This window comes from Mizuhopecten yessoensis, unplaced genomic scaffold (assembly GCF_002113885.1).
Source record: "Mizuhopecten yessoensis strain PY_sf001 unplaced genomic scaffold, ASM211388v2 scaffold5913, whole genome shotgun sequence".
Lineage (NCBI taxonomy): Eukaryota > Metazoa > Mollusca > Bivalvia > Pectinida > Pectinidae > Mizuhopecten > Mizuhopecten yessoensis.
In genome coordinates, this window is record NW_018406286.1 from 304,550 (window position 1) to 322,316 (window position 17,767).

The following is a 17,767-nucleotide window of genomic DNA, read 5'->3' on the forward strand; positions in this document are numbered from 1 at the left end:
GCTCATTCCACATTTCCAATGAGGGAGAAAGTGTGTGAAATGGACTGAAACAGCTTTGTTCGATTTATCTTTCCCTTTTATGTATCAAAATAAACTCCAAAACTCATTCATTTGATTCAGACACACCTGTAACGATCATTACACACACACTGTATATGTAGTAACTAGGAGATAATGCGATCACAGGATATAGATTTTGAGTTTGTGCGAGTTTGGACTTGAATTAGGGGGTTTCAAGGGATAGTGGTAAATACTGGTCAGAATGAGGGAGTCTCTCTCCCAATGAGGGAGGGTTGACAGCTATGATAAATGTTATGGTACATAATACTGTATATATGGTCAAAGAAGGGCGTTACATTTTTCAGATATCACAATTCTGCTCCGCTATTTCATCAATTTCACTACACACATATTTGCGTTATGTCCCCAGAAACCATCCATGTTTATACTTGACCGATGTATGGTGTTCAGTATATATGCTTTGTTATTTTTATACTTTTACTTTATGATTTCTATATCTAATTTATTTTCATTATAGTTTCTTGGTGTACTTGCAAAACCTGTGCATTTCATTTCTCCCCCATAACTCTGCATGTGGATTGAGTTAAATCTGGCATTATCTTTAGTGTAAGTGTTACATGTAGTGATATTGTACACAAAATATCCATTGGTAATTGTAAAATCAAAATAAAGCATTTTACGTGTATCTTGAAGATATACTGTGATATTTGAAAGACAAACTTCCCTGCTGAGCTGGTCCTGAATGGAAAGAGAGAGCTTCATTTTAAATTTCACAGATTCATATATATTCAATTTTTGTTCTTTTAAGGAAAGATTATCTATATTGAGTTATTAAGACGATCTATGATAAGTCATTAATAGGAGATTTCATTTTATGATTATTGTATGTAACTGTTATGCTACATAGGTAACTTTGGAGAGCTGTTTATTATTCGTTTGTCACAAATACTGATGGGACCTATATTATAGTCTGGGGAGTGTCGGACCATCCACACTTTGTTTTCCGCAAGATACAAATGTAGCTTGCTTACACAACGTTCGGTTTTAATGAAACTTTGTATTCACATTCATGTTCGAACCTGAGCAAGCTCCATGCAAAATTGATAAGCCTCTTCCTATGCATGTACATTTTATAACGGTTACGTTCGAAATTAAGCAAACTTTGTGCATATTTCATAAGCATACTGTGCTCTGGTTGGTTGAAACATGTCCAGATTCTGATCAGACTTGCTCAATATTTACACTTTGTCTAATAGCAAAATCTGCCAACAATAATTGAGATATATATAATCCGTCAGCTTAGGTTGGACAGGTAGGGTACATATTCTGCTCTCACCACATTCCAGGAATGGATCTCAACTTTACTGTATAATACAGTACAAATGTCGTTTCTTCTGCTTACATTTCCATATTTTCATACTTTTAGATACAACAATTCATAAGAGGAATTTAAGGATGTTAGATTGGCATTGGACGGGCGTATTAGGTTCCGCCTTGCGTGTTCTTTTTTTTTATTCATTTATATTTAGTTATTGATATCATGACATATATTAAAGAAATTTTTGATAAAATGTTGTTTTCATCTTTTATTGCATTTAAACAGCCTTTAGCAAGGAACTGTTTGTGTTCGCACTATTACTTAGTGATCATGGATACTTTGGTATCTAAATATGGCTATATGAAAGAAGATAAATAATAGTAAAACCACTGAGATCTAGAAGGATGTGGTTTGTATTAATATGCATATCACAATTTGTGATGGGATACATTATGATATTGGATCATCTGTCCGTTTGCACAAACTTTGGTTTCCACCTGATAACTTATTTAAATGTCATTCAGTTTTAACGGAACTTGAAATAGTTGGCATGTATGTAGGATGTATAAATTTCGCCACGGTGACAGTGATACCCTTGGGGTAACCCTAGGCACTGTCACCCTATAATGAGTGTAGTATTAACATACATGTAAGATCTACATCTCAAAAAGCTATATATATATATATATATACAATGTGGGGCAAAGAAGAAATTCCAACAGTGTGGACAAGTATATACAATGTATATGCAATGGGGGGCAAAGATGTAATTCCAACAGTGTGGACAAGTATATACAATGTATATGCAATGTGGGGCATAGATGTAATTCCAACAGTGTGGACAAGTATATACAATGTATATGCAATGGGGGGCAAAGATGTAATTCCAACAGTGTGGACAAGTATATACAATGTATATACAATGTATATACAATGTGGGGCAAAGGAGTAATTCCAACAGTGTGGACAAGTATATACAATGTATATGCAATGGGGGGCAAAGATGTAATTCCAACAGTGTGGACAAGTATATACAATGTATATACAATGTGGGGAAAAGAAGTAATTCCAACAGTGTGGACAAGTATACACAATGTATATGCAATGTGGGGCAAAGATGTAATTCCAACAGTGTGGACAAGTATATACAATGTATATACAATGTATATACAATGTGGGGCAAAGGAGTAATTCCAACAGTGTGGACAAGTATATACAATGTATATGCAATGGGGGGCAAAGATGTAATTCCAACAGTGTGGACAAGTATATACAATGTATATACAATGTGGGGCAAAGAAGTAATTCCAACAGTGTGGACAAGTATATACAATGTATATGCAATGTGGGGCAAAGATGTAATTCCAACAGTGTGGACAAGTATATACAATGTATATACAATGTGGGGCAAAGAAGTAATTCCAACAGTGTTGACAAGTATATACAATGTATATACAATGCATATACAAAATTGAGGCCAAGTGCCAACATGAGCACGATCTGTAATTTATCAACCAGCATATCAAGCGCTGATTGGTCAGCATCAACACTGTCATTTCCACAAGATAACTATATATGGTGGCTTAAATATTGTTGGATATCCGGAGGTCCAAGGTTCCTTAGAGGAGGCATTGACAAACGAAATTCTTCTGTTACACCACATATTTCAAGCACAGGGACCTGCTAATTTGTTACGGCTATATTTGGATCCATACTAAGGTGCTCGGAGTAATTTTACTCGTTTTAGGGGTTTATATCAACTTTCGTTAAAAATGCCGCTACCCCAACCCGCCAAAAAGGATTAATGATACTTACCGAAAAAGTTTATCACAACTGCTAAAACGTGTAAAGTTACTTTGAACTACGGACTTAGATGTCAGTATTGTCAGGTACATGGTTCGATTCCTGTGGTAGCTCCTCTCCATCCCTGGGATTAGCATGAAAAGCCATGGTAAAGACTTCTAATATAATTCCGTGCTTTGAACACCTTATTTTAAGTCCAAAACTAGCTGTAACAAATTATCAAGGCCCGTATTCATGAAACCGTTCTCATGCTCAAACATAGATTTTGTGCTGGAGCCTAATTTCTTGTTCCGTCTATAAATTAGAAATAAAATCTTATTTTGTTAATGATATGGAAACATATTTAAAGAGACTTAAAACCGAATACTGTTTTCAATGTTTACATTTGAGTCTTCGATCTATTGACATGATTTAAGTGAGTTACAAGAAAGATGGTTGGAGCACAAAATCCATGCTTCAGCATGAGAATAATTAAATGAATGGGTCCGTATGCACGAAAACGTGCTCATGTTCAAGCATGGATTCTGTGCTCAAAACAGTATTCTTGGAACTGGCTAAAAGCATGCCAAACGATCAAACAGTCCAATGTAAACAATGAAAAAAGTATTCGGCTTCAAGTATATCAAGTTATCAATTTATAACTAGAACAAGAAATTGGGATCGAGCACAAAATCCATGTTTGAGCATAAGAACGGTTTCATGAATACGGACCCAGGTCCCTGTGATTTTACGTACATTTGTTAAAAAACATTTTATATGGACTAACATGTCCTTTATTTTCATACGATGATATAACACATACATTATGTACACTGACTATTATTTGACAGACTATATATATGCATACATATATATTGGGCAAAGAAGTAATTCCAACAGTGTGGACAAGTTTAGGTTTTCAAATTTTCGGAGCGATCCGCTCCTTTTTCAAGACACAGTGAAACAGAACAGTTACATGTACATATACATCATATTACAAGAAGATAGAATTGATATACTATAATTGAAAATATAGCTATTATATAAAACCAATAGTCCACTCGGCTAAAGACAGCCGAAGGCAGCAATTATGCTGAAAGCATCGCGGACAAGGAACGCTGATGTAGAGGACCTATTCTTGCGCAAGATGCACTATCATATAAAGTCACTATACTATAATTTCACAACAAGCGTACTGAAGGCTGCTACACAGTATGTCGTCCCACTGGTAACCAAGACTACCAGACATGATAACACAATCGTGTGTTACACATTTAGATCCGTCGTCTGGCTGGGAGTAATAGAAGTTCTGGTATCCTAATTCCTCGCCATCGATGTCCACCATAAAACCCTCGTGGTCCACATCCGACACACCGAGCCAGACGGCACTCATACCTAAACAACAATTGTCATTTGTTTGAGCTCTTTCTTGGTCGTAACGGCAAGTCAACAACAAAGTTCATAGATTAGTTAGTGTATTGCTTAACTCATTCACCCCTGAAATTTCATAATGAACTATTCCAACCTTTGAATCGGAAGAGTTCAAATGTGTCTTCAGGGGTGAATGAGTTAACTGCCCGCAACGGTGAAGTCAAATCGGGCCTGACAACAGCAATATGGGACAATAAAAAATCGACAATTAAGTTCACAAGAAATAAACTGAACAGTAAAAGTTTAAAAGTACACAGCACAATGATCAGATATTAAAAGTATATAACTTTAAAGTGTATAGGTTTAAAGTATTAAAACATACCAGGTGTTCAAAACAAGTCCTTAAAACACTACAGAAAGTCAACAACTCACGAACTACGGATTTTCTCGAATTAGATACTCCTAGAGATCCATGTACCACTGCCAAAAACAAGAAATCATTCCTTGAACACGTTTATTTTCGGCAAAACTACACTTTGATAAAGCATTTATGAAACAACTGTATGAAAACAAATTGTAAAAACACATACTGTTTTGAGTGGAAAAAAGCGAAGACAGTGGACCAGGATTAGAACTCTGGAGCACTGATCACTATACTTGTGTTCTAGTTACTAACGGTAATTCTCGTGCCCGGAATAAATCAAAACGAAATTAGTGGAAAAATAATGATGTACGAAATACTACAGTTGTTTTTTCTAGTACTTTGTCCGCAGTGGGACAAATATTCTTGAAGAACACGCAAATATAGGTAGTACGGGTAGTCGTCACAGGTCGTCAGCTCTTTGACCTTTGACCTTTAGTGATGAGTCATAAATGGACGACGTGATGATATGGTGCCCTACATTTTCACTTTGTTGTGCGTTCTGTGTCGACTGACTAGATGTTTCAATAATTGCTTTCTGATTTCGTATTCTAATGATGTTAAAACATGTACTTTACGAAAAACACGAAGGTTATGAAAACTGTAAACAACTAGCAATAGCCATTTTAACCATTCAGGACCTGGTGGTGCAGTGGATAACGCACTTGTCTGTCGCCAAGACGGCCTGGGTTCAATTCCCCGGTCGGACGCGAAAAGGTGTGTGGGTCACCGACCACATGGGTTTTCCAGATGCTCCGGTTTTCTTTCACATTATAGGACCCACCCGCGTGCTAACATCCGGGCCAACAAGAGTGATTAGTATAAGTTAAAATAACTTGTTTCGTAAGTTTTGTAAAATAAATATAGTTATTTTATACAAGACAGCCACGAGTTTGATTTATTTAAATCTATGAATTCTTGAAGAAATGTTGCAAATTAGATTTATCGCCCTTTGTTAAGAACGCAGTCTATCCCGGGACGTCTTACTGTAACTCTTTCGTCGGAGGATGTAAAGTTCAATTGACACAAAAATAATGACGGACGGATATCAGAAGATACACAGAAGTAGTTAGATGACGGATTGGTTTGGTTTGGTTTAGTAATGTTTAACGTCCTATCAACAGCTATGGTCATTTAATGACGGCCTCCCCTGTGTGCAATATGCATGTGTGTAGTGTTTGCGTGTGTGTTTTGGGAAGCTGCGATATATTCGTGTTTGTCTCCTTGTGATAGCGCGGAACTGATGCCGACTTCATAGTGCTACCACACTGAAACATGCATATTGCACACGAAGACACCCAGCAGGACACCCCACCCGGTCACATAAACTAGCAACGGGCGAACCAGTCGTCCCACTCCTAAATTGCTGAGCGTTAAGCAGGAGTAAAAACTACCATTTTTACAGACTCTAGTATGTCTTGGCCACGGGAAGGAAGGTAAAACATCGTAGAGTCATATATTTTATGAATGGCTGTCAACAATTGACCATTAAAAATGAGAAGTATTGAAACACCTTTGAAATAGCTTGTTCATGCCGAAAGATAAAGAAAGTTTAGGACTCATCAGTAAACCGAACCTGAGCGGAAATTGTTAGATAGGTATGTGTAAAATGTTTCGTGAAAATCAAAGCATTTCGTCGATGGTTATCGCACTAAAATCACGTGACATTTCGTAAAGTCAAAGATGGCCGCTGATCAGATTACCGTGGCAGCCATGTCAATTTTCAGGGAAATCATATTTTATGCATTTGTAGAGAGTTTGATGAAAATGAAAGCATTCCTTTAACATTTATTCCAAGGAAAAAGTTTGTACGACCGCCAGTGACGCCGACGAAAGGATCCCAATATGTCACATTTGCTTTGCAGGAGACACAAAAAGACTACATGTACACATATATTATACCATTGTCTGTCAACAGCTTTTGTAGAATGTTGTTTTCAGTAATGTCGTCTACCATCACCAGCCGACTGTTGAGCGATTCACAGACGGCAGCAGCATCGTCCCAGCTTTGGGGCACGAACAGCAATTTGAGGCAACTTCCGGTAAATTTGGTGCAGTCAAAACCGTTGACCATGGCAACATCCACTGTTGATCAGAACAGTATTATTGTTTCATTGTTTGACACGTGGTAAGCATTGTACCGGCGAACTGATAGTTATTCAATGGAGTGTACCAAGTGAAAATGTAATAACCTCTTAACAAAATGTACATGTACGTGTCTCGCCCCAGGCAATTGTTTGATAGTTCAAATTGTATTTCTTTACTGCCCTTTCACAGTCTCAAGGAGGGTACGGTAGGTCAATATTTGAACGTTTTTAACAATCGGAACAATATGTTATCAATATTATAAGCTTGACACTTGCTTGTGTAACACCAATCATTCGGAACACTACATCGTCCATTTTCTAAAGTTGATATTATAAGATTAACACTTACTTGTGTAATATCAATCATTCGGAACATTATATTATCAATATTATAAGGTTATTACTTACTTGTGTAATACCAGACATTCGGAACACTATATCATCAATATTATAAGGTTGTCACGTACTTGTGTAATACCAAACATTCGGAACATTGTATCCGTCTATTGTTCTCTGTATATAACGATCATGTGCGTGACACAGGTTGGTGTTTTTCTCGAAAAAGATCGACACGCACGTGCTTGTCTTGGCACAGAGCGCTGCGCAGTCAACAAGAGACACGACTGCGTGACGCGACAGGACAGCTCGGTTAGGGAGGAGGTTGTTAAAGAGGGGGTTCCTCTTCAGGTATTGGCCCGAAGACAGAGCAACTGAAAGCGATACAGATTTTGTATGTCAACTATTGCACGATAACCTTTGAAACTAATTATTGTATAAACTATGATTATTGATATATTCCTATCAGCCCATCAATTCAAAAGGGCCAATATAACGTCGATAAAACATGTTTAAGGAACTGACAGCAAACCAACGAAGAAGTTAAAGATAAAATTCAACTTAAAAGTAAAAGTAGATAGTAAATAATTAACAAGAAAAACATGTTTTAGCTATCAAGGACCGTTGAATTAATCCCACAACTGCTCAGATAGTCGCAAGTGGTACATTAGAGCATTCAATGAGATACTACACTCTCACACATTTTACTACGTTTGAGCAAAATCTGGCATAGAACCCTAGGGACCACTAACATCACCTTTACGTATACCCTCAAATGTATCAATAAGTCACAGGCCTTGGAGGCCATGTTTGATAACCGATCAGAAAATTAAATGCATTACACACATCTAAACATTATACAGCACAGTTTATCCAGCCAGTGGTCACAACGAATACGCCCGGAAACTATAGGGCCGCACTTGTTTATCACGATCCAAGCGGTTGAACCGGTTGGACCAGAGTTGTTCGCTTATGAAATTATGAAAGCAGGCCATGGAAAAGCCTTGCAAGGTCTGCATAAACATTTGCAGTTCCGCCAGGATTTATACCCGAACATGTTACATTTAAAAACAGACAAATCGGTTGAACAGGATACGCAAAAGGGGGCCATTTGTCGAAAAAATAAATTTGAAAGATTAAGAAATGCAGAAAAAATAAGTCTCCTTCGTTTGAATGATTCAATTAAACAAAAAAGATCTGTCATGATACCGCCTTATTTTATCGAACCCTTATGACCAATCTAGTACTTAAGCTTTTTATACATTGGGAATATTACTCTTAAGTTGTTGACAAATGACGGTAAATTAATTTAAACTCTTTTGTCATAAAAAAATCATATTTAACAGACATCAGGACTGTTATAAAATTTCGTTAAGTTTGGCGGAAGTGTGTGATGTCTTCCAATTCGTAAACATATTAGAAGAACTGATTTCAATATTAACCAAAAAAATGTATAAAGTCAGTTCTTCATGTCTATCGAGGCAAAGACAACGCAACTATGACTTCCTTGAAAAAATAATCAAAGTTATATAAGTGCATACATCTACATAACAATTATGCTACTGATTTGAATTAATGGTTAATGTAGTATGACGAAGTCTTTAAGCACAAAAATAAATCCTCAAAATCAAAGTTATATAGAGAATACTTACTTACCTCGAAACAAAGCAATGCGCACGAAAATTGACAACATTATACTTGCATACATGGTAACTGACTTGTCACTACCACCTACTGGTCATCACTCTGTCAGACTGATACATTAGTATCGGTATATTTATGTTGATGATACATGTTTATTACATAACATGCCGTTTTGCTTTTAATTTCAATCGATTAATTCCATTATTAAATCAATTTAGTACTACAAGTGGAATTCTGTTGAAGCAGTTGATTGATTTTCATTCCTACACCGCTGAGCTCGGTGTCCACTGATTAACAAGTGTTATGTAATTTGTTTGTATATACAACTAATCAAACACTGTATGTAGATATCAGGTTTACGTCACACGTCATTCGTTTAAATCACGGCTTCGTTACTGACAAGGAGCGTATACCCTGACACAGTTGTTTTACCAATACTGGGAGCCGGATATCCTTTTACCGCTTGTGTTGATTTGGAGATATAAATTTTAGCTGTAAGATGTGAAACTCAACGATACATATATAATGCTACAAAATGCCACGACTTATAAAATATTTGTCTTCAAATTAGTGTGCAAAGAGGTAATGCATTAATAACATTTTTTTCCTCCACGGTGGAGTTAATAGTATATCATTGGTCAGTTTTGTTTGGTAATAAGTCCCAAAATTCTTAAACATAATAGAGAGTTGTTGTTTATCCAACTTAAAATCTTAACATGAACATTTCGATGTAATTTTCATAAATTCAAATAAGAGAAGCATTTATACGGATTGAAGTTTCTGCTGGGTCTTCGTGAAATATGTATGAAGCATGAACATTGAAAACACACCGTTCAATCTTTATTTACATAAGTTTTTAGTTATTATTGACATAATACAGATATTCCCCTTATATTTTCGATATTAACGAGTCTATGTCGTCAGTGCAAACGAGATTCCTGGAACAGCATAACGTCACCAAAAGGTTTGCTTCTAACGGTTGTCTCATTTTATTCGAAGCGGGAGGGAAAGTTCAAAATGACGCTGATCAATCGCGGTCATAGCTCCATGAACGCAATTTCTTCTGGTTATGCTTATGGAGGAACTTGCAGTTGAAACATGAATATCAGTGTATACGAAGGACACGTTATAAGTTGTCCCATCAGCTATTCCCAGTAAAGCATGAAGTTGATGTAGAATATTCATTTTTTTAATTTACTGGAAATGGATAACCAAAGTAATTACTAACATTTCCTGAAGATTTCTTTCGTTGAAACAGTAATGCTATAGGTGTATGATTCTGTGATTGATTCCGGAATTAAAACAAGCATATCATTAATAACAATACACGAAGTACAAACTAATGAAACACAGCATTGATTTAGTGCTTAGTGTCAGCATTCGTAGCGTTGTCGTTATATCCGTTATAATACTACAGGAGTGTACAGATGAACAGGTAGATGTGCTGTTGTTCTTACAGTTACAACTGTTGTTTTAATTTCTTTGAACAGGTGTTTTAAAGTCAGATCAGGGAAAGAGTTCTTTTCCCATGTTACATCTGTAGGTCATGTAAATTGTGACCGGTATTTTTCACCAATTTGCTTAATAGCCACAAACATACACATGAGATGGAAATAAACCCGAATCCCATATTTCCCACTAACTATAACATCATTCGACTTATAACAAAATCTTTATGAGAAATAATAAGATGAAATAAACAAAATATATGCAACACTTTTCCGTTTCCTGTCTAATTCCTTTTTTCCTATCTTCTTTCTCTCCCCGTTGGTGTTTCCCTAGGCTTCCGTTCTCGTATGACCCCGGCTGTTGCGAGGAAATTCATCAACAAACAGAATAAAATTCATTTTCTCTATCAAGTGGTTTGAAGGTTTACTGACATAGTGTATACCACAATGAATTGGTTTATTGTCTGGATTCTAGTTACGGGTTGTCAGCAACAGTTTTTTCTAATTGTGTCTCCCCATCGAATGAAGAAAGTTATATCGTATTGGTACAATGTTTCTTTTATTGATGCTTCTTATATAATATTGTCTGCGTCGGAACCTTTGAACTGCGAAGACTTGAAAACAGAGGAGTTGTGCAGTGAACTATATAGTTCGGTCACCTTCACTTCGAAATCAAAGTTAACAAAAAAGTTCCCGGCGAAATATTTTTCCGCAACTTCGAAATAGTGAAAAATGTGTAATTGAAACGTGTAATGTACCTTATTCTCCCACTAATGCACTGCGAAATAATGATGTCACTGTGACATTAAGTTCAAAGGTCAAGTAAGTGCTTTATTTATAGTCAATTGTTTTCCGTGCAATAACGTTTTGACCAATTAAAGATATCTTGATTAAACTTCAAAGTGTTCTTGTGTAATCCACAGAAAGTGTGCAGTACATTATAATTAAGTCGCCGTGGACAATTTCCATCTCACCGAAGTAAGAATAATCAACATTTCTTGTTGAGGTCACACATATGATTTGTCTTAACGAACCAAATAGTTCTGTTGTTAACGTTTCGCTCCATTGTTTTGGTCGGAAATTTTATTGCAAGTAATCGTGAAAGTGATATGTCGGTTCAGCGGTAATTTGATGGGAACAGTGTTTCTCCAGGGTTAAACTAGTGATAAGACTTTGTATCATTGGGTATGTCACTAATCAAAAGTTCATTATTACAGAGTTATTCAGTATCACGTACTTTACGTAGCGTATCTCCATGCTTTGATAGTAATAAAGGAATGTAAGATACATTTCGGTTATCTCTGGTTAAATTTTAATTTTTTGTTACTTTCTGCCTACTTGAATGATTTTATTTAAAATCTAAAAGATGGATGATTCCAAACATAATCGAAATATGCATTAAATGTACCTGAATATAATAAAATATAATTAATTACAGATGTTTGACGGAACCAGTTGTTTTACTTACACAAATTCCTTACAATAACCCATACTGTTTACCTGCTGTGATTGGAGTTTATGTTATTGGATCATTAATGCTATACTTTAATATCATTTCAATCTTTATTGAATGTATTAAAGACTATATACATGTCTAAGAAAGATACGCGAACAATCATAATACTACAAACATACACATATATATGAATGTTAGAAGTATAGACGTCGATTTTGTCGAGATGTATTAAATGGATTGGTTGATCTTCTCGGCAATAATGAATTCAGACCGTATGATGTCCTCCTTCCTGTAAAAGAACAAAGGAGTTGCGATTATTCAAGGTGACCCTTTGTTTGTTTGTTAAGGGTTAACGGCCCCTCGAAACTATGTCATTTCGGGTCTAGAGCGCCAAAAATAGACGTTACACACATTAAAAGCAACTAAAGGTTACAAATGGTAATATTTATTTATAAGTAGGTTATTGCGGAAACACTATATTTCCTTTTCCAATTGCCCTTATGAACCTCTGTCTTTATCCGTGAATAAATTATGTATGGCGTTTATTTGTGTGTGTTTTACAGTAAGCATACGCTTGGTTTTGAAATGTTTTCAAATGAAAGCCTTGATTTTGAAATAATTTCAAATGAAAGCGTGGAACACAGCAAATCTTTACTGCACCAATTCAGAAAAAAGGCAACCAAGACATCAAAAGCCTTAAAAAAGGCTACACAGTAAACAATATAGTTAGAAAACGTTTTTAGGGCGAGTAAGGTTCGTGTCATCCGAGCCTTGTGTCCTAAACTTGGTGATAACCTATTGACTGGGAATAGCACTTTTGAAACCGAAAAAGGAGAAGACTACAATATAGGGTACTGTACAAGATTGCAAGGGTTGGTTATGGTCTGAGAGGGTTTCTATCACCGAATTCGTGGTACGAATACAATGTGATAGTTCTTATATAAAAGGAATACAATGTGATAGTTCTTATATAAATTAATTTTCGATAAAAAAGAACAAAAACAAAACGAACAAAAAACAACATAGGAGTAAGTCAACAAGGTAGCGAGAGACAAATTACCAACTTTAGATGTCACACTAAACACCTGACGTCATCTCGGTAACACTTACCCCGTAAATGGCTGTATGGCATATTATAGGAGGCGCCACCCTGGTGGGAGGGGTCCTGACGGGAGAGGGTTAACCCCAAGCTCGAGCCTTGTTGACTCGCAGGGTTTCCACCAGGACTTCTCGAGCCTCCGAATCCCATACTTGACGTAGAAGAACTGAACCCCTGTTTGACGTTAAAAGGAGAACTGTTGGAGTTCCCCTGCGGGCTCCCATAGTTGATCGAGCCTCCTTGAGGACCCCCGTAGTTTGATTGGTCGTTGCTGTGCGGTGATAGCGGGTTGGTTACCATGTCGTTGTAGGACCCAGTAAAGGGAGATATGTAACGCTGCTCGTCTGATGTGGCTGTTATATAAAATGATTGATCATTTGTTACTACTTACATGTTACTACTAACAATCATTCGGAACATTATATTATCAATATTATAAGGTTATTACTTACTTGTGTAATACCAGACATTCGGAACACTATATCATCAATATTATAAGGTTGTCACGTACTTGTGTAATACCAAACATTCGGAACATTGTATCCGTCTATTGTTCTCTGTATATAACGATCATGTGCGTGACACAGGTTGGTGTTTTTCTCGAAAAAGATCGACACGCACGTGCTTGTCTTGGCACAGAGCGCTGCGCAGTCAACAAGAGACACGACTGCGTGACGCGACAGGACAGCTCGGTTAGGGAGGAGGTTGTTAAAGAGGGGGTTCCTCTTCAGGTATTGGCCCGAAGACAGAGCAACTGAAAGCGATACAGATTTTGTATGTCAACTATTGCACGATAACCTTTGAAACTAATTATTGTATAAACTATGATTATTGATATATTCCTATCAGCCCATCAATTCAAAAGGGCCAATATAACGTCGATAAAACATGTTTAAGGAACTGACAGCAAACCAACGAAGAAGTTAAAGATAAAATTCAACTTAAAAGTAAAAGTAGATAGTAAATAATTAACAAGAAAAACATGTTTTAGCTATCAAGGACCGTTGAATTAATCCCACAACTGCTCAGATAGTCGCAAGTGGTACATTAGAGCATTCAATGAGATACTACACTCTCACACATTTTACTACGTTTGAGCAAAATCTGGCATAGAACCCTAGGGACCACTAACATCACCTTTACGTATACCCTCAAATGTATCAATAAGTCACAGGCCTTGGAGGCCATGTTTGATAACCGATCAGAAAATTAAATGCATTACACACATCTAAACATTATACAGCACAGTTTATCCAGCCAGTGGTCACAACGAATACGCCCGGAAACTATAGGGCCGCACTTGTTTATCACGATCCAAGCGGTTGAACCGGTTGGACCAGAGTTGTTCGCTTATGAAATTATGAAAGCAGGCCATGGAAAAGCCTTGCAAGGTCTGCATAAACATTTGCAGTTCCGCCAGGATTTATACCCGAACATGTTACATTTAAAAACAGACAAATCGGTTGAACAGGATACGCAAAAGGGGGCCATTTGTCGAAAAAATAAATTTGAAAGATTAAGAAATGCAGAAAAAATAAGTCTCCTTCGTTTGAATGATTCAATTAAACAAAATAGATCTGTCATGATACCGCCTTATTTCATCGAACCCTTATGACCAATCTAGTACTTAAGCTTTTTATACATTGGGAATATTACTCTTAAGTTGTTGACAAATGACGGTAAATTAATTTAAACTCTTTTGTCATAAAAAAATCATATTTAACAGACATCAGGACTGTTATAAAATTTCGTTAAGTTTGGCGGAAGTGTGTGATGTCTTCCAATTCGTAAACATATTAGAAGAACTGATTTCAATATTAACCAAAAAAATGTATAAAGTCAGTTCTTCATGTCTATCGAGGCAAAGACAACGCAACTATGACTTCCTTGAAAAAATAATCAAAGTTATATAAGTGCATACATCTACATAACAATTATGCTACTGATTTGAATTAATGGTTAATGTAGTATGACGAAGTCTTTAAGCACAAAAATAAATCCTCAAAATCAAAGTTATATAGAGAATACTTACTTACCTCGAAACAAAGCAATGCGCACGAAAATTGACAACATTATACTTGCATACATGGTAACTGACTTGTCACTACCACCTACTGGTCATCACTCTGTCAGACTGATACATTAGTATCGGTATATTTATGTTGATGATACATGTTTATTACATAACATGCCGTTTTGCTTTTAATTTCAATCAATTAATTCCATTATTAAATCAAATATAACTTATCAATTTAGTACTACAAGTGGGATTCTGTTGAAGCAGTTGATTGATTTTCATTCCGACACCGCTGAGTACGGTGTCCACTGATTAACAAGTGTTATGTAATTTGTTTGTATATACAACTAATCAAACACTGTATGTAGATATCGGGTTTACGTCACACGTCATTCGTTTAAATCACGGCTTCGTTACTGACACGGTACCCTGACACAGTTGTTTTACCAATACTGGGAACCGGATATCTAATACCGCTTGTGTTGATTTGGAGATATAAATTTTAGCTGTAAGATGTGAAACTCAACGATACATATGTAATGCTACAAAATGCCACGACTTAACAAATATTTGTCTTCAAATTAGTGTGCAAAGAGGTAATGCATTAATAACATTTTTTTCCTCCACGGTGGAGTTAATAGTATATCATTGGTCAGTTTTGTTTGGTAATTAGTCCCAAAATTCTTAAACATAATAGAGAGTTGTTGTTTATCCAACTTAAAATCTTAACATGAACATTTCGATGTAATTTTCATAAATTCAAATAAGGGAAGCATTTATACGGATTGAACGGCATTTTCTCCAAGTTTCTGCTGGGTCTTCGTGAAATATGTATGAAGCATGAACATTGAAAACACACCGTTCAATCTTTATTTACATAAGTTTTTAGTTATTATTGACATAATACAGATATTCCCCTTATATTTTCAATATTAACGACTCTATGTCGTCAGTGCAAATGAGATTCCTGGAACAGCATAACGTCACCAAAAGGTTTGCTTCTAACGGTTGTCTCATTGTATTCGAAGCGGGAGGGAAAGTTTAAAATGACGCTGATCAATCGCGGTCTTAGCTCCAAGAACGCAATTTCTTCTGGTTATGCTTATGGGGAAACTTGCAGTTGAAACATGAATATCAGTGTATACGAAGGACACGTTATAAGTTGTCCCATCAGCTATTCCCAGTAAAGCATGAAGTTGATGTAGAATATTCATTTTTTTTTATTTACTGGAAATGGATAACCAAAGTAATTTACTAAAGCCTTTTTTAGATTCTTTTCGTTGAAACAGTAATGCTATAGGTGTCTGATTCTGTGATTGATTGCGGAATTGATCATGAAACACGCATATTATTAATAACAATACACGAAGTACAAACTAATGAAACACATAATTAATCAAGTGCTTAGTGTCAGCATTCGTAGCGTTGTCGTTATATCCGTTATAATACTACAGAAATGTACAGATGAACAGGTAGGTGTGCTGTTGTTCTTACAGTTACAACTGTTGTTTTAATTTCTTTGAACAGGTGTTTTAAAGTCAGATCAGGGAAAGTGTTCTCTTTTCCCATGTTACATCTGTAGGTCATGTAAATTGTAACCGGTATTTTCACCAATTTGCTTAATAGCCACAAACATACACATGAGATGGAAATAAACCCGAATCCCATATTTCCCACTAACTATAACATCATTCGATCTATAACAAAATCTCTAAAATACAATTTTGGAAGTCAGGTTTTGCCACATTCGATCTTGTCTTTCATGGGTTCCCGTATCACTGCCAAAAATTTGTAACTAAGTGATGGAGACTGTTTTTAACTATAGCTTTGATAAATGGTTTCTGAAAAGTAATCCATGCCTGGCGGGACCTTTATGAGAAATAATAAGATGAAATAAACAAAATATACGCAACACTTTTCCGTTTCCTGTCTAATTCCTTTTTTCCTATCTTCTTTCTCTCCCCGTTGGTGTTTCCCTAGGCTTCCGTTCTCGTATGACCCCGGCTGTTGCGAGGAAATTCACCAACAAACAGAATAAAATTCATTTTCTCTATCAAGTGGTTTGAAGGTTTACTGACATAGTGTATACCACAATGAATTGGTTTATTGTCTGGATTCTAGTTACGGGTTGTCAGCAACAGTTTTTTCTAATTGTGTCTCCCCATCGAATGAAGAAAGTTCTATCGTATTGGTACAATTTTTTTTTATTGATGCTTCTTTATATAATATTGTCTGTGTCGGAACCTTTGAACTGCGAAGACTTGAAACCAGAGGAGTTGTGCAGTGAACTATATAGTTCGGTCACCTTCACAAAAAAGAAAAACGTTTCCGGCGAAATATTTTTCCGCAACTTCGAAATAGTGAAAAATGTATAATTGAAACGTGTAATGTACCTTATTCTCCCACTAATGCACTGCGAAATAATGATGTCACTGTGACATTAAGTGCAAAGGTCAAGTAAGTGCTTTATTTATAGTCAATTGTTTTCCGTGCAAGAACGTTTTGACCATGAAAGATATCTTGATTCCACAGAAAGTGTGCAGTACATTATAATTAAGTCGCCGTGGACAATTTCCATCTCACCGAAGTAAGAATAATCAACATTTCTTGTTGAGGTCACACATATGATTTGTCTTAACGAACCAAATAGTTCTGTTGTTAACGTTTCGCTCCATTGTTTTGGTCGGACATTTTATTGCAAGTAATCGTGAAAGTGATATGTCGGTTCAGCGGTAATTTGACGGGAACAGTGTTTCTCCAGGGTTAA

The 17,767-nt window shown here is 36.2% G+C and overlaps 2 protein-coding genes across 2 annotated transcripts; both read right to left on the minus strand.

Annotated features, from left to right (window-relative positions):
• Positions 1-4,289: 4,289 nt before the first annotated feature.
• Positions 4,290-7,489, minus strand: LOC110451272 (CD209 antigen-like protein C). Its single transcript, XM_021499191.1, has 3 exons — positions 7,409-7,489; positions 6,816-6,998; positions 4,290-4,516 (listed from the first exon to the last, which is right to left on the minus strand). Coding segments are annotated over exons 1-3 (411 nt in total). The 5' UTR covers positions 7,410-7,489.
• A 4,541-nt stretch (positions 7,490-12,030) lies between these two features.
• LOC110451291 lies at positions 12,031-13,333 on the minus strand. Its single transcript, XM_021499223.1, has 2 exons — positions 12,995-13,333; positions 12,031-12,173 (listed from the first exon to the last, which is right to left on the minus strand). The coding sequence occupies exons 1-2, from the start codon at positions 13,281-13,283 to the stop codon at positions 12,079-12,081; spliced, it is 384 nt and encodes a 127-aa protein (XP_021354898.1). The 5' UTR covers positions 13,284-13,333; the 3' UTR covers positions 12,031-12,078.
• Positions 13,334-17,767: the final 4,434 nt, after the last annotated feature.

Coding starts and splice junctions, on each gene's coding strand:
- LOC110451272 (XM_021499191.1), bottom strand. Junction 4,517..6,815: donor AAAGCTGTTGACAGACAATG/GTATAATATATG, acceptor ATTGTTGTTTAG/GTATGAGTGCCGTCTGGCTC.
- LOC110451291 (XM_021499223.1), bottom strand. CDS start 13,283: ATGGTAACCAACCCGCTATCACCGCACAGCAACGACCAATCAAACTAC. Junction 12,174..12,994: donor GCCATACAGCCATTTACGGG/GTAAGTGTTACC, acceptor GTTCTTTTACAG/GAAGGAGGACATCATACGGT.